This window comes from Somniosus microcephalus, chromosome 9 (assembly GCF_052327205.1).
Source record: "Somniosus microcephalus isolate GS21.2 chromosome 9, FLI_Smic_1.0, whole genome shotgun sequence".
In the NCBI taxonomy this organism is placed as follows: Eukaryota; Metazoa; Chordata; class Chondrichthyes; order Squaliformes; family Somniosidae; genus Somniosus; species Somniosus microcephalus.
In genome coordinates this window covers 180,926,800-180,943,926 of record NC_140995.1, presented here as the reverse complement: position 1 = coordinate 180,943,926, position 17,127 = coordinate 180,926,800, and the positions used below count along the sequence as shown (strand labels likewise).

The window sequence follows — 17,127 nt, the reverse complement described above, 5'->3', positions numbered from 1 at the left end:
TTCTGTTAACATGGTCATAATGACCTGAATTGCCTCCCCCGCTGCTGCGTGTCGGGTCTGTTCAGCGGGGGAGGCAATTCAGGTCATTATGACCATGTTCTCCCCCGCCCCCCAGAATCCTTCATCGAGATATCCTCGCTCCTTTCCTTCCTCACCCTCTGCACTAAGCGACTCCCCATCCTTAGTGATTTCAATCACCATCTCAGGTTACCTTGCCCTCTCCCCTCTGATTTCACCACCTTCCCTTAACCTTTCCCTCCATATAATCTCTACTACCCATACTTACAGCCACCCATAAACCTTGCCATCTTGGGTAATTCTCTACTTCGATCATCTCGATCACAGACAAGGCCATCTCCGACCATTTCCTTGTACCCCTCACCATCTACATCCCCCTTCCAATCCTACTTCCTTCTGTGTCTGCTTCTTGAATAAATTATCTCCCAACTCACTTACAACTGCACTTTCAAAGTCCCTTTGGCCCTCAATTCATCATACTGCTCAACCACTCCCTGACCTCCACCTTTGATACCCTCGTCTGCATTACAACGCTTACTCTCTCCAACCCTGGTCACTCTGCCTGGTATGGCCCCCATCTTTGCTCCCTCAAGTGAAAGGGGCACAGACTCGAGTGTATCTGTCACAAAATGGATTTAGCATTCCATCGCCAGATCTGGCTGGACCACATCAAGCGCTATCCAGCCTAGCTGTTCTCTGTCAAACCCGCTCACTACTCCAGGATCATCCTGGAGAAAAAAAATAACAGCCAGCTTCGTTTCTCCACTACCAACCATCTCCATAAACCCCTCTCCCATAGGAACAGGAGTCGGCCATTCATCTGTAGGGGGCATCCTTTACCTGGGTTGATGGTGGATAGGCAATGGCAAACATTCAAAGACCGAATGGATGAGCTACAGAATTTGTTCATCCCAGTTTGGCATAAAAATAATACAAAAAAGGTGACTCAACCGTGGCTAACAAGGGAAATTAGGGATAGCATAAGATCCAAGGAGACGACATATAAATTGGCCAGAAAAAGCAATAATCCTGAGGATTGGGAGCGGTTTAGGATTCAACAAAGGAGGACAAAGGGATTCATTAAGAAAGGAAAATAGAATATGAGAGTAAGCTATCAGGGAACATAAAAACTGACTGTAAAAGCTTTTATAGATATGTGAAGAGAAAAAGATTGGTGAAGTCAAGCGTAGGTCCCTTGCAGTCAGAATCAGGGGAATTTATAATGGGAAACAAAGAAATGGCAGACCAACTAAATTCATACTTTGGTTCTGTCTTCACAAAGGAGGACACAAATAACCTCCCAGAGATGCCGGGGAACATAGGGTCTGATGAAAGGGTGGAACCGAAAGAAATCAGTATTTGTAGGGAAATGGTGTTAGGAAAATTGATGGGACTGAAGGCCGATAAATCCCCAGGGCCTGATAATCTACATCCCAGGGTAGTTAAGGAAGTGGCCCTAGAAATAGTAGATGCATTGCTGGTCATCTTCCAGAACTCGATAGACTCTGGAACAGTACCCATGGATTGGAGGGTAGCTAATGTTACCCCACTATTCAAAAAAGTTGGTAGAGAAAAAGCGGGGAATTATAGACCGGTAAGCCTGACATCAGTAGTGGGGAAAATGCTAGAATCTATTATAAAAGATGTAATAGCAGAGCACTTGGTAAGCAGTGACAGGGTCGGACAAAGTCAATGTGGATTTACAAAAGGTAAATCATGCTTGACTAATCTACTGGAATTTTTTGAGGATGTAACTGGTAAAATAGATAAGGGAGAACCAGTGGATGTGGTGTATTTGGACTTTCAGAAGGCTTTCGATAAGGTCCCACATAAGAGATTAGCGTGCAAAATTAAGGCACATGGGATTGGGGGCAAGGCATTGACTTGGATAGAGAACTGGTTAGCGGACAGAAGGCAGAGAGTTGGAATAAATGGGTCGTTTTCCGAGTGGCAGGCAGTGACTAGTGGGGTACCGCAAGGATCGGTCCTAGGACCCCAGCTGTTCACAATATTTATTAATGATCTGGACGAGGGAATTGGATGTAATATCTCCAAATTTGCAGACGACACAAAGCTGGGTGGGAGGGTAAGCTGTGAGGAGGATGTCGAGAAACTCCAGTACGATTTGGACAGATTGGGTGATTGGGCAGAAACATGGCAAATGCACTATAATGTGGATAAATGTGAGGTTATCCACTTTGGTGGCAAAAACAGGAAGGCAGATTATTATTTGAATGGCAATAGATTGGGAGAAGGGGAAGTGCAAAGAGACCTGGGTGTTCTTGTGCACCAGTCGCTGAAGGTAAGCATGCAGGTGCAGCAGGCGGTTAAGGCGGCAAATGGTATGTTGGCCTTCGTAGCAAGAGGGTTCAAGTACAGGAACAAGGATGTCTTGCTACAGTTGTACAGGGCCTTGGTGAGACCGCACCTTGAGTATTGTGTGCAGTTTTGGTCGCCTTACCTGAGGAAGGATGTTCTTGCCATGGAAGGAGTGCAGCGAAGATTCACCAGGCTGATACCTGGGATGGCAGGAATGACGTATGAGGAGAGATTGTGTCGATTGGGCTTATACTCACTGGAGTTTAGAAGATTGAGAGGGGATCTCATCGAAACCTATAAAATTCTGTCAGGCCTAGACAGACTAGATGCAGGAAGGATGTTTATGATGGCCAGGGAATCCAGAACCAGGGGTCATAGTCTAAGGAGAAGGGGTAAGCCATTTAGGACTGAAATGAGGAGTAATTTCTTCACCCAGAGAGTGGTGAACCTGTGGAATTCTCTGCTACAGAGGGCGGTGGAGGCCAGTTCATTAAATATATTCAAAAAAGAGTTGGATATATTTCTTAAGGCTAAAGGGATCAAGGGATATGGGGAGAAGGCAGGGACAGGGTACTGAATTTGGATGATCAACCATGATTTCATTGAATGGCGGAGCAGGCTCGAAGGGCCGAATGGCCTACTCCTGCTCCTATCTTCTATGTTTCTATGGTTTACGGTAATTTACCTTCCTTTACCTGGTTTACGGTAATTCACCTGGTCAGGCAGCTTTCTGCTGCTGTACTCTGACCAATCCCAATCAGCGGTTTCGAATCGCTAAACCCACCCTTCCAGTTCTGACTGGAGGAACTTATAATTAATGATATATTAAAACGGACCAAATGGTCTGGATGTGAGAAAGTCAAATTTTATTAAACGAAAGAAACTACACCACACGATTAAAGTAATCACTGTAAAATTGCTTAAATAGGGGAGGGAAAGAAACGGACACAATGAGGGAAAAACGACAAAAATAACAATTCTTAACGAAATCCCCACTTTACCCCCACCCCTAAGCCTACCCTAAGTTGCCTTGTGGAAGGCCAGAAAAATATATGCTCACCACTTGCAATGCTAGCTTCATGCCCTGCGATCTTAGATCTTCACTGCCCAGAAGTGAAAACACCCCAGTGTTTAAAAGCAAACTGCTGTGTTTAACTTCCACAGACAGACTCCACGCTGTAGAAGGCACATGGAGGCAAGCCAGAGAGAGAGAGCAAGAGGCCTCCGAGAAGCTATCTCTATATACCCCAATTTTGGGGCCGAAATGTTCCTGCCCACATCCGGAGTTTTCTGGGCTAAAACAAAGGGATCCAAACCATCCACTTGTCTGGGATGGGTTTGAATAAAGTTGCCTTTGTCTGTGATGGCTGTCGATAAAACTACAGGGGTTTTGAATGTGTCTTCATTCATCTTGATGGGTTTGAATGGGGTTATATCACTATGTAAACAGAAACCCATTGTGGTCACTGAAACTGCAGTCTCAAGTGGTTTAATCCCTTATGCAAACATCCTTGTAGTAGTTTCCTGTAAACAAACATCGATTGTCTCTGCTGGGAGGGGCTTCCCGAACTGCCTTTGATTGGCAGATTCAAACAGGCTGCTCCCCAGTGTAAACAAGCAGCTGTAGGCTACCTGACCCTCCCAAATACCACAGGGTGATTGACAGCTCGGGCCCCATTCAAATGCTAATGGCCTGTCTGTCCTTTTTCCTGCTGAAAATTCTGTTTCAAAACTCAAGAGTACATCTTTATTTTTTTAATAAAATGTACTATCTTTAAAGTGTGCGATTTTCACAAAGTCCTTTGATTCCGGTGTCCAAGTGCTGCTCAGCTCACGGGCTCCTTAACGCAGCCTTTTGCGGTTCTGGGCACGTTTTAAAAACATTGTCCAACCCAGAGACAATTTAAATTCCACAAGTCTTCGTCCACGATGTGGATTAATATTTCCCGATCTTCGGGGGCTGAGGGGATTTTGCGAACCCCTACACATCCCCTCGAGCCTGTTCCACCATTCAATTAGATCATGGCTGATCTGTACCTCAACTCCATTTCCCTGCCATTGCTCCATATCCCTCAACCCTTACCTAATAAAAACCTAGCGATCTCAGTCTTGAAAGCTCCAATTGTCCCAGCATCCACAGCCTTTGGGGGAGAGATTTCCAGATTTCTACTGCCCTTTGTGTGGAAAAAATGCTTCCTGATTTCCCTCCTAAATGACCTAGCTCTAATTTTAAGATCATATCCCCTCGATCATGATTTCCCTCATCAGAGGAAATAGTTTGTATCTTCTTCTGTAATAATCTTTACATAGCAAAAGGTAGAAGTTTACCTTTATAAGTACCAAGTATATCCAGGACAGAAAGTAAGAAGTTCTAGAAGTCAAATTGAATGGCTATACCAACCAGTTACAGGCAGAGATATGTGTGTTACTTAAAAAGCGCAAGTTTACTAGAGGTCAGGGAATGTGAGATTAAGCCAGCCAGTCCGGATACCACTATCATCTAACCCCATCAGCATAGCTTTCTATTCCTTTCTCCCTCATGTACTTATCTAATGTCCCATTAAATGCATCTATGCTTTTCGCTAGCGAGTTCCACATTATAACCACTCTTTAGGGGGGACAGTGGGGGTGCTTTATGTGTCCCTGACATCTCGTTTGTGGCGGTCACGGGAACAAAATAGTGAGGGGAAACTTAGCACTAGGTTCCCACCCATTTCGATTTCTGGGTGGACCTTGATCCCAGTGGCAGGAGCTGCCCCTGGAAACAGGCGTATATGGTAATCAGAGCCAGAGTTCGTAATTACCACTCCCAACGCCATTTTCGTCTCTGCCCGCTCACCAAACATAAACTAATTGGTACAATTTTAAAGGGGGTGCAGGAACAGAGAGACCTGGGGGTTCACAGACACAAATCTTTGATGGTAAGTTGAGAAGGTTGCATTTTTTAAAAAAAGCATAAGGGATCCTTGGCTTTATTAATAGAGGCATAGGGCTTGATTTTTCCAGCCCCGAGGAGGCGGGTTTGGAGGCGTGCAAGTTGTTAAAATCGCCAAAACTGGTGGGCGAGCCCGTTCCCACCTCCATCCCACCTCCGAGCAATTTTTCCAAGTACGTGTTTTCAGACACGCTTTCCATCCCGCCTCCAAGGGGCGGGATAGGCCCTTAAGGCCCTTAACAACCACTTAATTACCTCTATAATCCCATTTTGAGAGGCCTTTCCGATTTTAACACATTTCCCCCATCCTACACGCCTCCTCTGGAACACGCCAGGTAATGCTGGGGGCCTCACTAGTGGATTGCTTACAAACAGCTGCAGCTCCACCATTACAAAAGAGTTTTCACCGATGATCATTTGCAGGTGGCAGAACTTTGTTGTTTCAGGTCTGGGGGAACTTTTAGCAGGCATACTCAGTGTTGTGGAAGTTTGGAGCCTGACACCCATCTCCAGTGTGACCTCCTTGGAAACCCCTCTCCCCACCTTGACTAAGCGCTTCCTCAACTGAGGCACATACCTCATGGCGACCATTTAATTCCTTTCCTCCTGGACATCAGATTCGGATGAAGATCAGCCGCGGCAGCAACAGAACAATGAGCAACAGCAGCACCAACAGCAGGAACATCAACAGGAGCGCCAAGCTGCTAGTCATCCACCTGAAGATGCACAGGCCAGAAGACGCCAGAGTGCCACCATATTGCTGCCCGGGATGCAAGGGACGCACTCATCCTGGCCAGATTTGCTTAGCCTGCACAATCAAACACTTTAGTCTCACTCCTTCTTACCAGATCATCGACAATGGAGAAGAACCTACGGAATCTTATCATTCTGACCACCATTCTGATAATCGCAAGGCGCCCTATGCCCTCAATGTGAAAGTCCCATTTGCGAAATGACACAGGCCACAAACTTCAACAGTTTGCCATCAAAACACTTTATAATACAATCACAATGATGGCTGGTCCAAAAACAAAACAACACAGCACCCAAGTGACTACCCTTGTGACTACTTGTGCTTTATCTTCCTCTTACGTGTGCTCCTATGTGGTGCTTCCCCTGTGGCTTCAGCAGATGTGGAGGCCCCTTGCTTGCTCTCTTGCTGCTCCTGTCTCGATGCCTTTGGCGGGCATCCTCTGGGGTGGCGAATCTCTGCGGGCTCGCCAACAATCTGCTGCTCCTACGGCTGTGCAGGGGCTGAGATGCCCATCTCATTTGGGTGAGGACTCTGGTGGGATCTCTGACCGAGGGCTTTGCTGTGGCATGGTCGTGTGAGTGCTTGGAGAGGAGCCCCCACTTCCTTATTGTCTGCCACCAACATCCCTCTCATCGGTCAGCCCCACTTCAGAGGTAGCAAGTGGCTGGACAGCACCTTGCTGCACTGCAGGGGGGCCATGAGGACCCATTTCTGCACTGGAAGTCCTACTCCAGAGGACTTGCATGAAGGTCTGCTTTGTTTGCCCAATAGCTGACCATCGCTCCTCAAGAGATGTCATTCTATTCTGAACAATGACCATGTTTTCAATACCCTTGCGACTAAGTTCCTCCATGGACCATGGAAGGAGTGAGTGTAGTGAATGCATAGCATAGATGTTTAGAAGGATACAAAGGACCCACCCTGTGTGCTGTAAGCAGTTGTTGTCATGTCATCACAGTGATAGGAAGTGTGAGGGCTGCATGGTCAAATAGTTAAGTGAATGTGACCATAGAGAGAGAGGGAATAGGTAAGGGTGCAGGGATGCAAGTGGGATGTGGAGGAAGAGGTTGGCAAAGCTGAGTGCTGGTGAGGAGAGGCGATGGGGATCAGATTGGGGGTGATGAGAAAGTCATACTCACTTTTCCGGTGCGGAGAAGGTAATGAAACCTCTTCCTGCATTGCAGCCAGGTTCTGCAGCTCATTGAAATGGTGTTGGCAACCTGGGCCACTTGTAGCCACACAGCTTTTGTCTGCTGGGGTGGCTTTTTTCTCCCTGAGGAGGGGAACAGCACCTCCTTACTATAGCTGGCTCCATACACCAGAGCTTGGAGGGAGGGCTCATCAAACCGAGGAGCACGCTTTTGCTTGATTGTTGACATTTTCCACAATTCAACTCCTTCATATAAATTGCAGAGCCTTTGCAGTCTCCAGAAGAATCAAGGCTGCTTGCAGGCCTTAAATCCAACAGCATTGATGATGTCATCAGAGGCGACTTTCTGTATGAAAAGACTAATTGGGCCAGTGGTTCCCACATGCAGGAAATCAATTGGCCAATTAGGGGAAAATCGCACTTTTTCAACACTTCACTTAGGAGTCGGGGTCCTGACACGTTTTCCACCTGACACGCCCCAGCCCACCCACACTGACAAAATCCAGCCCATAGAGTACAAGACCAAGGATGTTATGCTAAACCTTTATAAAACACTGGTTAGACTTCAGCTAGAGTATTGTATCGAATTCTGGGCACCACGCTTTAAGAAGGATGTCAAGGCCTTGGAGAGGGTGCAGAAGAGATTTACTAGAATGGTAATACAAAAGCAAAATACTGCAGATGCTGGAAATACTTAGCAGGTCAGACAGAATCTGTGGCGAGAGAAACCGAGTTAACGTTTCAGGTCGACGATCTTTTGTCACGAATGTACAATGGGTCAGTAGTTACCGACTAGTTTGTTTTATTTTGTGTGGTTTTTGTTTCCTCTGCAGACTGAAATTATCACATGTGCTAAACAGGTAGATACGCTGCTGCATCAATTAAGTAAACGGATGTTGGATCTGAACTCTGTAGTCAAGTCAAAAGCAGCAGTACCCACTGCACAAGTGTATGTAAGTATTGGCCTTCTAAGGTTTGTTCTTCCCATTTTAAAACTTGTAGAACTCTGGTACAGTGCACCTTTATTTTGTGTTGAAGGTTGTGTTATTTTCTATTTCCATCTAAAGCATAGGAATAAAAGAATCATATCTGAGAATGGGAAAAATAGCTCCATTAACCCCCCTCATTTCTCACTCTTGCTCATGTAGAGTGGTGACAGGTATAGGAGGACCCTAATGCCCACACTGAAAATGGTAGACTTGGGCAGAAGCAGGATTGTTACATTGCATGTAATTTTAAAAGTCAAACATTCACAATTCTGCCAAATTAGCAAACATCAAGATATTTTGCACAAAAAAAACCAACGTGATGAGGAGAGGGAATCTGGTTAATTAGAAATGAACTAATTTTAACAACAGTTTTAATTGCAACACATTTTCAAAACTTCTCTCTCCTGCTCTCATTTCAAACATTTACAACATTTCCTGAGGTACCTCTGCACTATCCCCTAATCAAAATGCTGGGCAATTGACGTTTCGGTAGGCACTGTCAATACCCCTGTCAAGTGTTGATGTGAGGTGATGTAAAACATCAAACTGGGTAGACGACATGCATGCATTGTCACAGGAAACGTCTGTCTAGCCTTTGTTCACCAGTTCTTCAGACAGTTCAGCTGAAGTTAGGAACTGGGACCAACCCATTTTCTGCTATTCTATGGTTCAGCTAATCAGCACACCAGCATGTTCTGAACTCCATTATTAAGCTTCCTCTCCTAAGAGTATTCTGTATATTTCCTGAGTTCTGTACAATAATCACTTCAAAAATGTTACAAAAAAAATACAGACGCAACCTTTATAGAAGTTACATGCTTTATAAAAAATGATTGTAATCTGAAGGCTGCAGCAAATGTATAGCAGTGAAAAGATTTAGGGGTAGGTTCTGGTCTGGGCAGGACCAACACGTGGCCGAACCGAGAGGCCGAGGGATTGATGGAAATTGTTCCTCGGGCCTCTTCATCGTACTCGGCTCGAGCTGCCGGGGCTCGTCACACATCCACAGGCACACAGGCAGCTCGCTCGAGCCGAGACTTCAATGTTGGCCCGCCTGCCTCACCAGCAACGACTCCTCAGGTAAGTCCCAGGATGGTGGGGGGGGGGGGTGATACGGGTTGGAGCGGGCTACCGGGGGGGAGGGGAGCACGCCTGCACAGGAGCTTTTTTTTAAGGCCGAATGCATGGCTTGCTGATCGGCAACAAATTTCCTGATGCGGTCCTTCCAACAAGCATTAGGCTGCTAATTTACATAATTAAGGGGGGAAAATTCAGTATCGCCCCGTTTGGGGCGCCACTATCGGCTGTGCACAAAGTTTAGCGCTTGGCGCTAATTATCGCCTCCGACAGCAAACTTGGCTTTTATCGCCCCTGGAGGTGATTGGAGCGCTAAATCAGGTGCTTCACACCTGTCTTAAAGGCGCAAAGGCCGAGGAGCGAGGCGCTACCTCAGAGCGCTGGCGAAGCAAGGAAGGGCAAATCAAAATCAACCTGCAAAGTGCTGCTCAGTACCCAAAACCCCTTCACACAGCGTTGAATCTCTCCAGAAGTCTCTCTCTCTCTCTCTCAGAATGCGTGGTGCAAAAATGTCACCGACAAAAAAAGGCAGGAAGTGGTCGCCTTTAAATAGCGCTCCCCTAGTTCCTTTCTGACAGCATAACGCTCCCCTCAACCTGTCGTTGCTAGCGGCAGGCAGTAAGGCAGGGGACGCCACTCAATATCCGGTCCGGGGCGCTAATGGGGCATTGCGCGCTCGACTGACGTCACGATCTGCCGGCGCAGGAGATCGTGGCAGTAGTGTTTAGCGCCGCCGCAAAATGTCTAGTTAATTTTGCGAGCGGCGCAAACATCGCCGCGCTCGGGCGCTAGTTGCTTTGCGCCCTAATTGGCGCCCTCTTAAGGCGCTAACGGGAGGCGCAAACAACTTAATTTTTCCCCCAAGGTGCCTAAAGCTTGCACCCACCCGGGATGCCTTAAAAAAAGGGCCACACGAGTTTAGCAATGGGTCCACGCCATCGCGGATTGGGCACAGGCTGCCGTGCTGCTAAATTAGTATTGCTTGTGCCCATTTTATGCCCAGAAAAATGGGCGTAATGCACACCAATTACTACTACTTAATCTTTTACTGCTGGTTGTGTTTATTGAGCAGCTGTAACCACAGCACTAGGCACTATGTACTGTGAAATGATATTTGGCTGCTGCATGCAATATGACTAATCTTCCCACATTACATTTTGAACTGTATGTCAGCAGGGTGCATAGTTAATTAGCTAGATATCAAGACTAACATCTATTTATTGTTCAGTGTTAAAGCTGTAGTGATTTAATTTGTTAATTTTTTTTGCAAGATGCCTCATTTCCCAAATTTCAGTTCCTTACTTTGGATGCCATAAGCACAAACCAGTAGTTCAGAAGTGTGACTCAGTCATAAAACCATTTTTTTCCCCCACCCTTAATTTTCTCCTGCCTCTCCTGAGAGCATTGACTCATTTTGTTTATAGCAGGATATAAGCAGGTGTTCCACCATTAGGAGCGGCACTGTTGACCCAGACACTGGCCTCACCCAATGTCCACACATGCACACTCTCCACAGGGCTCACGGATTTTGGAATCAGGAGCAAGAGCCTCAACTGATTTTTTGGGGGGGAGTGTCTCTAGCCTAGTGGCACCTGTATTCTACTTAAACCGGTTTATTTTAAATAGATTTTTAAACAGCTCCATTAAAATAGCAGAAAGGGGGATTGTCCTACAGCAGGTTTTATCCACTAATATTAACAGCAGTAATTTCTAGGCTCTCAAAGCTTCCTGATCTGTATGAAGAGTGAATTTACCATTAAACAATTGGAAAGGTGGGTGGGTGGGGGGGTTAACCACTTATTTTTCATCCTATGGGCAGTTTCATACTCTTAGATGATTAATAATGGCCATAGTTTTCTCAAACAATTTCATATTATATAAATAGCATAATGTAAAATATTTCAAAATCTCTCAACTGTGTGTTGAACCTAATGTAGATTTCTTTTACCCATTTTGCCAGCCTCATTTTATAGCTCTCTCCAACCTGTGGACCGCTTTCCAGGATGAGATGGTGCTGCTCAGCGTCTTCAGCAACTTAGTAACCAACCTAGATCCGTATTTGGGAACTCACTCACAATTGTTTCCAGATAGTGTCATTGGGCCCTTGTTGGAGGGAGTGGCTGTGAAAACAGACGAGCAGAGGTTAAGTGAAGTATCGGGTATGTCGTGTAACCGGTTTTTGAGATGGCCAATTTCCTATGGCCCCTACTGCAATCGGCAATTATTGTAGGTGGTTTCGCCCCACCCGTAGCGAGCATGCAAACCCCCTTACTACAAGTTCTGGACGATAGGGATTACTGAGGACAGATTTGAACACGGACAGTGTTTTCGGGCTCACCCGTACAGTGTTTATTAAGGTTGACAAAAACCACTCTACTCGCATACAGTACGAGCAGTGTGAACACAACAGTACAGTTTAAGACCCTGACTTGTCCAACAAGCCCCTGCTGTGCTGACTTACCACGGCCAAAAAACACCATCCCATGAACTAAACTATCACAGGACCCTTCCAACGCTAAACCCCCTCTGGTTTGGTAGGAACATACAGGCACCCCCTCACACAGCTACGTGATCTTGTGGGTGTGTAGGCTTGGCAATGCTCACATGGATTGCCCTTTTTGATCTTGCTTGCAGCTTCCTCCCGTACGTCTCGGCTACCTGGTTCCGTACCGGCCTTGCGGCATGCGAGTCCCAGCCTTAGTTGAAGTCTGTCTCGGTTGGAAGAGCAAGGCTCTGCTCCTCTTGACGTTCCGTTGTGTGGAGGGCAGGCGAGAGAGTGAGAGAGCTATCCAAACTGCTCTCTAATATACCCCTCCAATACACAGACCGCTGTCTGTGGTTTTAATGGACTCATGGCCTCAGGGAATGGTTTTCAAGCTTCCTTCCGGGTTTGAATGGTTTTTGATCTCATTTCGATCTTCCAGCCGATTAACTTAACGAGTTCATCTTGACCAGAACAATGAGTCGTCAGCCTTGTTAATCAAGACTTGGGAGTGGGCCTCTCGGGCCATTGTTCCTGAGGACAGTTCGTTTCCATAGAATGAGTCATCTCCAGCTCGAGTGGGTTTTCACTGCTTCCCCTCCCCCTCCCGCCCGCCCCCCCCCCCCCCCCCCGCAAGCAGCCTGTCCTGTTTTTAATAGGGGTTAAAAATCCATGGAGTCTGCGCCGACTGCTACAGTCGGACGGGGACAGAAATGTTGTCGCCTGGTGGATTTTACAAACTTGATCTCCCATTGCAGTGCTTCAGGAAAGTGTAGTTGGAATTTGGACCCAGGAGTCAGGGAGCTCGGCAGGATTCTCCGAGCATGAGCACTGGGAGTGTGAATTCATAAAATCTGTCCTGTGCGGTTTGGAGTTTTTTTTTGTTTTCCTTTCCTGGCAAATAACTGAGAATTACTCATGAGAATTTGTTGCAACATCTCAATTACAACAACCTGCAATGTGATCCGCACTGTGACATCAGGAAAAATAATAAATCTACCTTATGCTCAGAATAAAACTGACGCTGTCCAGTGTAATTTAAACCTAACCCGCCTGGTGGGAAACTGACGGGATCGGGTCGGCTGCCCGTTTTACACCCCGCCCGCTTTTACTCTCCGTTGACTTTGACGGGAAGTACAATCGGCCGGAGTATAAAATGGGCAGCTGATCCGAACCTGTCGGTTTCCCGCTGGGCGGGTTCGGTTAAAATGACCCTCTGTAGCTATGGCATCTCAAAGTTTGCATATCAGTTTGGAACTGTTGAAATGAATAATAATTTTCTTTACAGGTCATAAATATATCGATGTTCTTTTTTGCTTTGGTACCATAACCTAAATTTGCCCTGGGTCACGCTGTATACTCCGCCTTCATCAATGACTTGGTGGATATCGTAAAAAGCAATCATGTTCTCCCTTCTAATGACTGTGCCCTCTAAAGTGCTATCTTGAACACTGGAAAGACGGAATCAATAACTGTAGACCCACTCCTTGCTTTCATGCAACATGATAACTTGCACCTATACAGAACCTATAACGTAGGAAAATGTACCAAACCATTCAGAAAAGGATGAAGGGGGAGGGGGAGTGGTTGGACAATGAGCATGGTGAAGGTGATCAGAGGCTTGGTCAGAGAAAGGGTTTGAGGTTATGTTTTTGTCAGCTGCTGCCCTATAATGTTAAATTTTATTTTAATGTAAATGTTGTATAACTGCACACTACAGTAGGAAGCCTCGCCGGCTGGGTGCGTTTATCAGGACAGCATGGATGGATAAATCATGGGGACTATGCCCACAATTTTCTGCAATGTTGCCCACCGGATGTGCAATTTTATAAAATCGTTCCTAAGAAGTTAATATACAGAATTACGTATAGGTGGCACTAATTACAGAACTTGTGGACATCTCCCATAATTGTCCGCACCATCATTTAAAATCTATGGGGTTTTTTTCTATCTGATGATATAAAGCTGTAGGCGCTGTTACTGAAATGATGCTGTCCCCTCAAGCTTTAATCTCCAGTCTGTGCTGAGTTAGCTGATCTAAGCCAGGGCCCTGCAGGAGGGCTGCTGCTATTGACCTCGATGTACGATTCCCATTTCTGATCGTTATCCATTGACCTTTTCTAGCAAATGCTTGCGTGTGAATATTGGTGAGGACAAGTTCAGGCTTTGTGGTGGAAATCCCATCACAATCAATTAGCCTGCGAACTCTCACTGTCTGGGTTCGCACATGAAGGAAACCCCAAAAAGTTTAGCTTCCTTCAATTCTCCGTCTCACTACCCTCAGGCCTTGGAATGTCTGCGCTTTCAGTCTTGGCCTCATGAATGCTTGTGCTTCCTGTCTCAGGCTTGGGGAGGTCTCTGCCTGCCCTGTGCTCCAGATTTTGCCACTCCCTGTTCTCAGAGAACAAGAAACCGACCCAGTGTCACTCCCCTTTCAAACTGGGGCTTGTATCCCTCTCCAGCACCCACTTTGCACAATTGTCGCACTTTTTGGCCCTGTCTGGTATTCCCTGCCCGACTGCTCCACTCCCCAGCCCATGTCCCAGACTACCCATGAGCAACACCACAGGAAGTTTGCTAGTAGGTAACCAAAATATTGGGGTTAGATTTTCTTGTTCCTGCACCTGGGAGCATTAGATTGCCTCGGCACATTGCATGAAGTAAAATTATATGGGGAGAATCATACGCCCATAAGGGAGTCTGCCTAATTTTCCATCCATTTATGTTAATCGATGGAAAATTGGGCAGGCTCCCTTGTAGGTGTATGATGCTTCCTGCCTGATTTCCCTTTGTGCTCAGGCAATCCAATATGTCCAGGAGCAAGAATAGAAAAATCTGTCCCATTATCTTCATGTAAATAGGGCAATTACTTAATAATATGTGTCTAGTGACAAGCGATTACACTGAACAACACCAATCGTTCCTTGTATTGTTTTGCTATTCAGAACATAGAATAAATCCATCAGACTTCAAGAATCGGGAATGGATCTTTCCAGAAAGCACACTAATTTATCACCACCTGACTGTGCAGTATCGAGGATTCTGTGCCTACACATTTGCTGCAAGACATGGTCTCCTTCTGAAAGGTATACAAGATGTGTCAGTCCTCTTTAGAGTTGAAACTATTTGCTTAATTCATGAAAAGCCTTCTGTTTGGTCAGCATACTACTGTGTGGGTGGTTAGTTCTACCATAGGAGGAGAGCTACGAATAACCAGCTCTTGTGCAACACCTAGCAGTCGTTTCATAAGAACTTGGCAGGGGCGGAGAGTCGGCTGCCTGCTTGCCCTCTCCTCACACAAGAGGAGAGGGCAAGCAGGCAGCCGACTCTCCGCCCCTGCCAAGTTCTTATGAAACGACTGCTAGGTGTTGCACAAGAGCTGGTTATTCGTAGCTCTCCTCCTATGGTAGAACTAACCCAACAACTTGCATTTATATAGCGCCTTTAACATAGTAAAACATCCCAAGGTGCTTCACAGGTGCGTTATCAGACAAAATTTGACACCGAGCCATGTAAGGAGATATTAGGACAGGTGATCCAAAGCTTGGTCTAAGAGGTAGTTTTAAGGAGTGCCTTCAGGAAGAAAAAGAGAGGTGGAGAGGTTTAGGGAGGGAATTCCATAGCTTAGGGCTTAGACAGCTGAAGGCACAACTGCCAATGGTGGGGTGAAGGAAAACAACTCTCCACGTTGCCAATCTCTCTGGGGGGAAACCTGACCTTTGTTTGGTACTGTCCCATATTGGCATGCCTGAGATTAGAAACTCAGTAGTGTGGGGGACTATGGGTGCAAATTTAGGTCCCACCACTCTATAAATACACTGTGTCACCATGCTACCAGATGCCACCATTTTAGCTTATTTTTAACTTTACTGGGGGGAAAAATTCAGTTGCTTTGCGCCTCCCGTTAGCGCCCCGGCTGTGATCCTCGGGAGCACCTCCTGTCTTACCACCGGACTCTATGTCCGACGGGGTCAGGGGGGCCAACTTGCAGCCGGGGAGGCGCTGTTTAAAGGCGAGGTGCGGGGTGGCCATTTTTGTTGCTGGCCGCCTGCCAGCACCTGCCTCCGCTCCCGTCCCCGGCCTCCTTACCTGGGCTGTGCTCCATGAGCCCGGCACTTCTCTTGAGTGCCGGGCTCTTTTGCCGGCACTCCCGATCCCCGGGGGCCCAACTGGGCCCCGGGTCGCGCTGCGCAAGGCCCCTCCCCTTTAAGAAGGGGAGGAAGGCCTACAATACTGCGGCACGTAGCACTGCGATATTCCCTCGCAGCACCCCAGTGTGGGGTGCTTCCAGTAGCGCCCCGCTTCCCTCTTGGGGCACTACCACGCAATTTCTGTCGCGGGGGCGCTAATTTTTCCGGGGCGCTACCCTGGCGAAGTTACCGCCCCAGAGGGGGCACTACTCAATTTTCAGCCCACTGGTCTTTACTTTTTGCAGCTAGGGCTCTACACAGTTAGGAGACAAAAGACTCTGCTGAATACATAGTTCCCTCCTATAAGCTTGTTCTGACCAATAACTATCCTATTATCTATTTAACTTAAAAAGGGGACGTGCTTTCTACTTGGATTGCCAAATAATCTGAAAGTTGAGAGCACACACCTATCATTAACCACTTGTGTAGGGGTTTCTGCACTTGTGACATGATGAAGACAATACATTGAGTAGATTGCCCCATTTGTTAGCACAGCAAGATTCGTGAGGTCATGGGGAGAGCACTTCTACACACAAAGATGCCCTGGTGTGGACATTTGCATCCCAGTGAACAGACCATGCGTGATAATGCAATGCCCTTTCATTTCTCAATATTTTTCTGGTGCTCCCAGTGCATGATGTGGCAGGAGCATCACATGGGTCTTGGGCTCGAATATTGGGTGTCGATAGCTAGTGAAAGGCTGCTGACTGCCCTTACAGTGCCATTATTTTCTTTTTTAACCATGGATCCAGAGACATGAGTTCAAATCTCACCACGGCAGCTGTGGAATTTAAATTCAGTTAATTAAATACATCTGGAATTAAAAAGCTAGCATCAGTAATGGTGAAACTACCAGATTGTCGTAAAAACCCATCTGGTTCACTAATGTCCTTTAGGGAAGAAAATCTGCCGTCCTTACCCGGTCTGGCCTATACATGACTCCAGACCCACAGCAATGTGGTTGACACTGAACTGCCCTCTGAAATGGCCTAGCAAGCCACTCAGTTGTATCAAACTGCTAGGAAAACCCGCATGTCACGGACTTCAGCAGTTCAAAAAGGCAGCTCACCACCACCTTCTCAAGAGCAATTAGGAATGGACAATAAAAGCTGGCCTTGTCAGCGATGCCCACATCCATGAATTCAGTGTTTTGTGGGTACCAGGAATAATATTATAATTTAGTTTATAAGTTTCCCTTTGTTTTCTTTAAAAA

General features: G+C 46.5%; 1 protein-coding gene across 4 annotated transcripts in view; it reads left to right on the top strand.

The window, feature by feature from the left end:
• The window catches only part of cfap206 (cilia and flagella associated protein 206), a 78,021-nt gene that overhangs the window by 36,231 nt on the left and 24,663 nt on the right, over nucleotides 1–17,127 (top strand). For all 4 annotated transcript variants that reach the window (XM_085997655.1, XM_085997657.1, XM_085997654.1 and 1 more), the window contains 3 exons: nucleotides 8,010–8,129; nucleotides 11,203–11,401; nucleotides 14,670–14,810. In XM_085997655.1, coding sequence (XP_085853781.1) covers nucleotides 8,010–8,129; nucleotides 11,203–11,401; nucleotides 14,670–14,810 — 460 coding nt within the window. The remainder of the gene's footprint in view (nucleotides 1–8,009; nucleotides 8,130–11,202; nucleotides 11,402–14,669; nucleotides 14,811–17,127) is intronic.